Source organism: Pezoporus flaviventris, unplaced genomic scaffold, assembly GCF_033815535.1.
Source record: "Pezoporus flaviventris isolate CSIRO_AGI_PZ_B2104156 unplaced genomic scaffold, CSIRO_AGI_Pfla_v1 ptg000037l, whole genome shotgun sequence".
NCBI lineage: Eukaryota > Metazoa > Chordata > Aves > Psittaciformes > Psittacidae > Pezoporus > Pezoporus flaviventris.
Window position 1 is genome coordinate 2,919,336 of NW_026892585.1, and position 9,593 is coordinate 2,928,928.

The window sequence follows — 9,593 nt, forward strand, 5'->3', positions numbered from 1 at the left end:
AGCCGTGCCACAGCAGCAAACTGTGACCTTCACTCACCTGGAAAAGGGCAGAAGGCTACAGGAGAGCACAGGGGAACTGAGAAAAGGTTGGAGTTGTGGTGTCTGCACCAGTTTTCATTTGCTGTGTTAGCAGGCTGAGCTCCAGAGGGGAAAGGGAATCTGGAGAACTTCATGCTCAGCGTGCAGGTTTCCGTGCCCTTTGGTAGCTGCACACTCCCCATGCACTGTGCAGGGATCTGGGGCTCTTCTTAGGATTCTTCTTTGGGCATTGATACCTTAAACATAATCATTACAGCTCTAATACTCTACTCTGCAGCTACTTTAGAGGCTCCAAATGCTTTAGTGGGTCTGGCCCTTCATTACACAAAGGTAAAGCTACGTGACTCTGTAAGAGTAAGTGTGCAGGCCTACAGAAGTGATGGATCCATTTGATCCATCATGGGAAGTGGTGCATCCATTTCTTATACCTCCTCTAGGCACTGGCAGCTTAATGTATGTGCTTGGAGAGGGATTTCTAATGAAGGGAATCTTTATATTTAGTAAGTTCAGACATGATCAATGGATCTGTTTGGTTTTTTATTCACACAAGTGCTCACTTGCATGTGCCTGTTTGCTGTATGTTGGTTATTGCTCCTCCGTTAAGAGGGAATGGCAGCATATTTCTGGCCATGTCTTCATGAGTTGTGAATGACAAGCCAAAGGATGTGTTTGATTTGATTGCTGCAGTGATTGTGAACAGCTCAGTGCGGACAGCCTGAGAGGAAAAGTACCATTAAATGCCCTGGGATAAGCATAAGATGGGCCACAACACGGAAGGTTTTCTCCTCCAGCCCGTTGTGCTTCGCTTCCGAAGTTACCATCCCATTGACTTCTTTGCTGGGCTGTCACATCAGCTATAGCTGATGTTTTTGACACCACCATCTTCTGTGACATTTGTTCCTTAAAGCTGGGAGTAAGGTCACACCGAGCAGCTGTGAACAGCCACCAACTTGCAGTCACCACCACCCCAGACAGCATTTGAAAGAGGAGCTTTGGGTGGGGATGAAAGGTGCTGTGTCCTATACTGGCAGTGCCTTTGGCCAGGCAAAGATGGAAGCAGGAATGAGAAGCCTGAGATGCACATTTAAAACTGTGGGGACAGCACTTACAATGAAGGCATTATTTGAAATAGTGTCTAGAGGGCAATTCTTCTAATTCTGTGGGGTTTTAGCATCCTGAACACTCACGTCCTACACAGGAAAAAGTGTCTCTCTGATTGGTTTTACTGCAGTTTTAGCTGAAGATACAATTCCCATTCACAGAGAAGCCTCTAACTAGGAATAAGTGGTACTTTATTCACAGCATCTTTCGATATGTAAGTGATGCTAAGGTTGGGCCTACAATGTCTGGTGGTTCTGATAAAGCAGCCCATGGCAGGTCCCATGTCACCCATATGGATGCTCTCAGCCAGCTGGTAAAGTTGGGTGAGAACATGAGCTAACTAATCCTACAAAGGTAATTGGCTTAAGTGTATTCCATATTGAGGAAAAAGTAAAGAAGCATCACTTCATGAGGTAAAAATGTGTGCTTGGGGAAAAGAAAAAGCCATTATGTGAGAAAGAGCATTTATGAAAGGCCTTGATTGTGTGCTCAGGCACGATGATTATAGATTCATAGAACCAACCAGGCTGGAAAAGCCCTTTCAGCTCACCCAGTCCAACCGTTCCCAGCACTGCCAAGGCCACCACTAACCCATGGCACTGAGGCCTCGTCTCCACGCTGTGTGAACACTTGCAGGGACGGTGACTGCAGCCCTGCCCTGGGCAGCCTGTTGGCTTGAGGAAAGCATCTGTTGAGCATGGATATGGCAAACACCTGCAGCAGTTCTTTATTTGAGAAGATGGCACTTGCAGATGAAGGTGAACGTGCTTCGGGGCCTCTCTTCACTCACTTCACTTGTTTCAAGTACAAAGCTGCTTATTTTTACTCGGTCGCTGTTGTGCCTCACTTCCCAGTTTATTTCACAGACATCAAGCTTACAGGTTACTGGAAACCTCAGCAAAGCAGGAGTCTCATTCTCTTCAAAATGGTGAGAGAGTAATTTACTGCTTAGGTCATTTAACTCAGTCATGAGTTATGACTTAACCAGAGAAAGCAGTTCAGCATTATGAAACCAGCCTTAAGAAAAGTCATTTGCCCTCAAGTTTCGTGCTTTCTTGAACCTTGAATGGCAAAAATCACCTCTTTGACCAAGGATCCAAACCTCCTTAGTTTGTTAGTGAAGGGGATCTTCCAGAGAATGTTTTACATTGTGTTTACTTGCACTCGCCTTTAGCAACCTGAAATACCCTAAATTTCAGGGAATACTGATCTTCACCTATCCATTACGGTGCTCCTTAGGGCTCACCCTTGAACTAGAACTGACGAGAGGAAAGCTGCTGAATGGCTCTTGGCTTAGTAAAGAAAAGTCATGTTGAAATTCTTGTTACATTGCAGTGAGCGTACAACTAAACTGAGATGTAATTACGTGTTTAATTAAAGGAATAGCTATTGATTATGTCATTGAATATGTGTTGTAGCCAGCCCTAACGTACAGCAGTGTTATAGGCGATCGTTAAAGCGGTTGTTGAAATTCCAAGTGAAGGAGAACTAGAACTGGTGTGGATGGAAGGGTAGAAGGAGATAACAAAGTAAGTGAACAGGGATTTCAGCAGTATTTCTCCACCAACACCCCTCAGCTCATGGGAAGCTGTTAGTTGATGCTGTCAAGAAAATGCATCCGAAATTTGACTTAAACAGCCTGCTCATGGTGTTAAAGGCCCCATCCTTCCCCTCCTCGTGGTACCACTTTTACTTCTGAAAGGATCTTATTGGAGTATTTTATTAGCTAGTGGAGTCACCCCTATTGGACAGGTATCGCAGAAGCCCATTGCTTGTGACTGAAAGCTGCTCTGGACAGTGAAACACAACAGGGATATGGGGTAGATGATCTCATGGGTCCTTCTGCTTCTGTCTGTTACCATTTCTGTGCATATAAAGCCATTTAATCCACTCAAATGCTTTGTACTCACACAAATACATTCATAATAATGGCACGAGGCATGCTACAACTCGGCTGTAGGCAGACCCTGTGACTCAGGTGGACTGAGCTGCTGTTTGAAATAGAGCACTGTAGAATTAAAAGCTTTTTCTTGCTACCAAGTTCTACAGTTGAGCCTGTTTTGAATGTTCCATCCCTGTATGATACACAGGGACTGAGTTGTTAAAGCACTGTGAGGGTGGTACAGGTGTCAGCATCCACGAGTTAGGATGCACTGGAATTAAAGATAGCTGTAACCTATATCTGACCTTGCACTTTCATGGAGCACGATCCAGCCCTAGTGACCTTCCTCCCCTGTCACCTCTGGCTCTTTTAAAGTGGAGGAGAAACAAGAGACAGGAATGTGGCGAGTGCAAAGAGCGTGGCAGCCACTGGTGAGCTGCAGAAGTTACGGGGAAGTGTGTGGTAGAGGCTTGAGCCCTCTTTAGGAATAGATTGCAATGTCCTGTGGTGAAAGCACTTTCCCCCCTGTATTGCAGCTGTGTTGCTGCTGTTACCTGCGGTGGTGTTCTCCCATTCAGAACCCAGATGACAAAACATCTTCGGTGCCTTCCCCAGTGCAGAGAGCGGATTCCTGAGACATAAAGTGAAAGGGTCAGATGTGAACCTCGAAAGAGTAAAATGGTTTCACGATGAGTGATGGTAAATCAGGATTTAGCAGCGGTTTGTACTCAGGTGATGGCATCGCTGGGTTTTTCCAACACACAGGGTGCAGTGTAGTTTACTTCAGACAGGTCCCAGTTCCCTGTTACTGCTTAACTACAGGATGTTGTGATTATAGATGCAGTGACACCACTGCAGAACCGCTGCTGATAAATCACGGGGGGATGGCAGCTGTAAATGCAGCTTCTCTTGTGATTTAAGAGGGAGATGTGAAGGCGTATCGCCCAGATGCCTGATCAATGGTAAACAGGGCCAGCCACAGCATGCTGAAGCTTAAAAGTCCTTGCCAGATTTGGGGATTAGAAGGTGTCGTTTCAAGCGTTAACTCCTCCAGTATCAGAACAATCAGCTGCTCTGGTCCTCCTCTTTTCCTTTCTCTGCAGCCAAGATTTCTTTACCTTAGCAAGCAGGACCTGACACGCAGACCCTTTCCCCGATGAGTTTTGGAGGTACAAGAGCTTCTTCAGCAAACTGCTGAGTATTCAGTGTCCATTTGTGCCACAGTGCCCTGCATCTTCACGTCGTGTCCCCCTTACCCTTCCCATTCACCTGCTTAGTGACTGCTCAGGAAATGCACTTGGAGCTGTGTAGTTACACTGCTTAAGGCTGGAGAAACAATCAGTCCTTGCAGATTATTGTGATGGAACACGCCAGCAGCAGAATCAGCTATAGTCAGGCTTCACTTGACACCAGAGGGAAGTTGCTTTGGTCATTCCGTGCCCTGCTCTGTAGGCGACAGTCCTGTGCAGGTAACAGACCTAATGAGTGGTGAGGGGCAGGGATTGTAACCTGGCTTCTTTCGGAGAAGCTCCACACGTCTGGATCTGAAAGCTGTACAAGCTTGGTGAGGTTTTCCCTGAAAAGAGACATGAAAATGAATGTTGTAACCTGCCCCCCCAAGATCTCCCTGGAATTCAGGCTAAATGGGACTTGTGTTTGTGTTGGTGCGAGAGATGAAATGAGGACTGGCAGACTGTGATGTGTGAATTTGCACACGTACAGGGACTCAGAGCAAGAGTGAGTCTTGTTAATGAAGCCAAGGTATTTTTGATGGTCTGTGCCTACAAGTCAGTCCTGCTCAGTAAAAGGGACTTTCTCTTGGGTCTCTTTAATGTCACATTCCATTTGCAACTGTACTAAATGCTGCAACTTGCTTCCCTCTCCCCTACCCCACAGAAAAAATGACAGAGAGGAATTTCTCCTGAGCCTTTGATAACGCTTCTTTCTTTTCGTTCCAGATAACTTCAAACGAGAAGCGCTCAGAGAGCCTGAAGAATGATGGTGATGCTCTTCTCCAGACCCTGGAGAGCCTGGCCCACACTGCCAGGTGAGGCCCCTCAGGCTGCTAGGAATTTCCAGGGCTGAGAGTGCTCGCCTCCTGCTTTGTCTGCAATGGTCTTCACCTGTAATCAATCGCCTTCTGAGCTGCTCAGGTTCCTGTCTCTGGCCATGGTTAACCTCGTTTCTTGAATATACAATCTTATTCCAAACACTTGGTCTCTGTGACCGGACACTGGGCAGTGATGGAGTGGGCTACAAGCACAATGTGACGTTTGTGCCCTGTTTTAAAGTGATTGTGTTTGGTGCTGATTACTTTCAAATGTGCAGCACAGGAACAAAACTGCTTGTGTTCAAGAATACCTGTGGCTGAGGGGAGGGCAAGAACAGAGGTGCTAGTCCCAGCAAGCCGGCCGAACCTCAGCTCATCTCCCACAGACCTTCCCTCATCCAATCCCCCTTGGACATGTGGATGAATGGATTTTACTGTTCTCTGCCCCTCAAAACAAGTATTAGACTCCTGCCGCGGGCTGTTAGGCTGCAGGCCCTCAGTGCCATGGGTTAGTGGTGGCCTTGGCACTGCTGGGGCAATGGTTGGATTGGATGAGCTTAAAGGTCCTTTCCAAGCTGGTTGATTCCATGATTCTATTTTACTCCTGGTTGAGCTAAAATTCCCCAATAAATTGTAGTTTATGGATCAGGTTTGGAAACACTAAGATCATCTTTTCAGTGCTCTTTGTGCTCCCAAGGGCAGGCTTTATATGGGTCAGTTGTGTGGGAAAATTGGCTCCTCCACATTATGTCAGGGTGTACCCTGTATGGGAAGGGAGCAGGGATGAGGGGAGATGTGGGAAGTAAATGTTGGGATGCGGGACCCTAACCCCCTAACTTACACTAGGTAAGCAGATGCACACCGAGGACTGACCGAACCTATTGGGAACAGTCCGCATCCCTCTCGCATGCTCAGCTGCTGACTCATGGGGTTCGTGTGACACATGAAATTATCTGAGTGAAAAACGTCAGCTCTCCCCAAGGGAGGCTACAGGCAACACCAGTGAAGGTGACAGTGAGGAAGCACAGGGGGTTCTCCTTTAGGGTTTCACTGGTTTTTAGCATTTCTCTGGCTCTGCTTTCCTGGCTTCTTCTCATTGTCTGTTGTCTATAGAGAAACAGGAAACCACGTACTGCAGAACCCCAAATAAAGAGCACTCTTATTTGAGACAGGATGCCCAGTAGACCGAATTCTAGCTGATGCCAATGACAATTGATACTCTTCATCAGGGACTGTAGCAATAGGACAAGGGGTGATGGGTTCAGACTAAAACAGGGGAAGTTCAGGTTAGATCTAAGGCAGAAGTTCTTCCCTGTGAGGGTGCTGAGGCGCTGGCACAGGGTGCCCAGAGAAGCTGTGGCTGCCCCATCCCTGGCAGTGTTCAAGGCCAGGTTGGACACAGGGGCTTGGAGCAACCTGGTCTGGTGTGAGGTGTCCCTGCCCATGGCAGGAGGTTGGGACTGGATGAGCTTTAAGGTCCTTTCCAACCCAAACCAGTCTGGGATTCCATGATCCTATTGTACATGAGGGTAAGCCAAGTTCCTCAGCTGTGCCCAGCTCCCACGCTGCAGCAGCAGCAGGGGAGCCCCCAGGAGCTCAGAGATTTATTTTCCCCTCCTCCCCTTCTTTAGGGAGCACATGTCCCTGCCCCTTTGCCTCCAGAGGAAACAGAGGGATTCAGCCTGGATCTTGGGGCTGTAATGGACTCAGGTGTGGACAAACTGGCAACAGGCAGATGGAAGGCGGCTGGGATTAGCAAACTTTAGCAGGTTTAGCTGTTGTTTAGGGAGGCTATGGATATTCTGCCATCTTCCCTGGAGTATTCCTTGTGACCTAATAAACTTGGTCTCCTCAGTTGTGCTTTGAACTCGGTTAAGAAGCCTCGCTGTATCCCATGCAGAATTGGAAGTGTTTTAGAGATCCTGGATCTAAGCCATGCTCCCAAGGCTCAGACATCCTATCACTGGGGGGAAGTGGTTGAGGAGCCTTCGTGCTCACTCCATCAGGCAGGTTTCTGACCCCCCACTCTGCCTGCATGGCAGGAGGAGGACGCCAGCCAAGCGGTCAGGAGCCAGCAGAGGGGCACTGCTGGGGCCGTGAGCTGCTGTGGGTGCTCTCCTGCTGCCGGTCTCTGTCGTGATAACAGCCTCGTCTCATGAGAGCAGGCAGTTCTACGAGTGACACACAACCAACCTGTTCTGCTTCAGCAGCTACGTGGAACCGAAGCCACACTGTGAAACGTGGGATCGTAGCCATTTATTGCTCAGCGAAGGCAGTTGCCAGGGTGAATTTGTTTCAGATAACCAAGTTTCCTGGTTTAAATTGCTGCTCATTAAGAGCAGCTTACACAGCGTGGAGTGAGCATTTGGACTTCCTGGCTAGCTCTGCATTCCCCAAAGCATGGAGTGTCCGTAGGTGCTTGTCATTAGCAGCAACCAAGGAAGTTGCAGGTTGATCTGATAGCGGCCTTTCTAAGCTAAAGGTGAAGGATGGTAGCCTAGAGACTTGTTCCTGTGGACCAGCAGTAATGTGTGAGAGCCTCTGTTCCAATGCCAGAAAAAACATGTGTTTCCAGACAGGAAAATGAGGTGAAATACGTATAATAATGAAAACTTTGGTGAGGAAGCAAAGGGCCCCACCAGTCAGTCTCAGACCTGCAGAGCTGGAGGGGATGGGGGGGAGCAGTTGCTGGATGTGTGTGTGAAAACACATCTTTCTTTCTGTCCAGCTGGAAGCGTCTGTGTGCACATTCATGGGGTCACAATAAGCGATGTTGTCTTTGTACAGAGCAATCGGGTGAGGTAGCAGTCACTGTGCCTTTGAGCTGAAATTCATCTTCACACCACATTTGCCACAGGGCAGGATCCACGGTTGGGAGTTAGTGCAGGGTACAGAGAGCAGCTGATGGTCAGTAGGAATTGTCCGGCGTAAAGGCAAATGTGGGATTTGAACAAGGTTTCCCCCCCAGAGATGTCTAACTGGTGTTAATGGTTTTAATTCCCAGCTCTCACGCTGATGTTGCTGTGGCTTCCTTGGCATTTGAAATTCTGAGGATGGTGGGACATGAGAGCATCAAGACTACCAAGTGACCCGGCTGTGCCTGAGACACACAAGTTGTGTGTGATGCTGAGCACCAGCGCTGCAGGAACACCCCCAGATGAGCAGAGCAGCCCCAACTAACACAGCAAGCTCAGGTGTGGCTGTGTGCAGGCACATGTGTGAGTCTGGGAGGTTTCAGGGGGGTTGGTTGGTCTTTAAACCCCTGTATAGATGAATTCTTGGTTCCTGCTTTACTTTGTTGGCGTTACGTGATGGAGCGCAGGTATTTGACAGCCAGTTTGAAGTGTTAATTAAATATGCAGTTTCACAATACAGACATGAAGCGTTTCACTGTTTTAAGCTGCTGTTGGAAATGTTCCTTGTGTCTTGTGGACCGAGTGACTGCCTCGGCTGTCATCTCAAGGGGTCACTGCATGCCTGTGACTGGCTCCAGGCAATACCTTTGCATCAGGAAAGATGCACTGTTCATCTCCTCACAGAACCAGAATCACACAGAGGATGTGTGCATGGATTATGTATGTGGTGTGATTTTGATCAGGTTTTTACCCAGTAGCATGGGGTTTTACTGGGAGACTCGTCCCCCCTCTGCTGCCTGGCACTACACAGCTTAAGCTGCACTGGTGGAATGGTATCCTCAGCTCCTGATTGGAGTTCTGGCTTGGAAATAGTTAAGGACAAGCCTGACAGCAAAAGCTGGCACTCTGAAAGGTCCTTGAGAGAGAGCAGTTCCAGAGTGCTAAGAACGTACCCTGAACAAGCAGAGCATGGCTAAAACTGGTACTACCATCCCCTTCTTCCTTAACATTCCACTTCCCAAGCAGCACCTCGCTGTTCCTGCCACACCTCCCCAACACAGATGCCTTACAGAGCATTGCTTCTACAATCCTGCTCTTGGACAGCCAGTTCTGTGGAGTACGTGGAGGGGAGCAGCCCTAGGTAAGCAACTGATTTTGCCGTGTCTGGTTGACAGGAATTGTTCTTACATTAGCTGAACACCTGGGATTAGAGCTGGAGTTACTAGGAATTGGGAAAGTAAATGGTGCCTATTACTTGGTGAAGTGTTTTACAGTAATGGTTGTCCAGTGTGAGTGTGGCCAAGAGAAACCAAGCTAACTGGGTGAGACTTGTCCCTCTGCAGCTGCAGGGCCTTTGCTCTGCAAGAGGGGACAGTCCATTGTGTAGCTTTGTCCAGCTCCCGGGAACCTGGGATGCTAAGTACGGCCAAGAGCCCCTCTGACCTTCCACCAGCAAACTGCTGCCCTGAAGAACAGCTTGGGAGCTCGTGCTCACAGCAGAGGCCGGTGCCAGCTGCGCTGTACAGATGTGCAGAGGTGAATTAGTGGTTCAAGAACCACATTCCCTGCTGCCACAAGAGAAATCGGTTACACACAGGCAAGGACCTCTGAAAATGGGTTTAAGTTCCTGCCCCAGCCTATGGTAAGTGAAGGCTCCTCTGAGGAG

The 9,593-nt window shown here is 48.4% G+C and overlaps 1 protein-coding gene across 4 annotated transcripts in view; it reads left to right on the top strand.

Annotated features, from left to right (window-relative positions):
• The window catches only part of ULK4 (unc-51 like kinase 4), a 195,509-nt gene extending 187,270 nt beyond the window's left edge, over positions 1-8,239 (top strand). For all 4 annotated transcript variants that reach the window (XM_061464467.1, XM_061464466.1, XM_061464464.1 and 1 more), the window contains 2 exons: positions 4,981-5,069; positions 8,077-8,239. In XM_061464467.1, the coding sequence (XP_061320451.1) occupies positions 4,981-5,069; positions 8,077-8,161 (174 nt within the window). In that variant the 3' untranslated portion in view covers positions 8,162-8,239. The remainder of the gene's footprint in view (positions 1-4,980; positions 5,070-8,076) is intronic.
• The last annotated feature ends 1,354 nt before the right edge of the window (positions 8,240-9,593 follow it).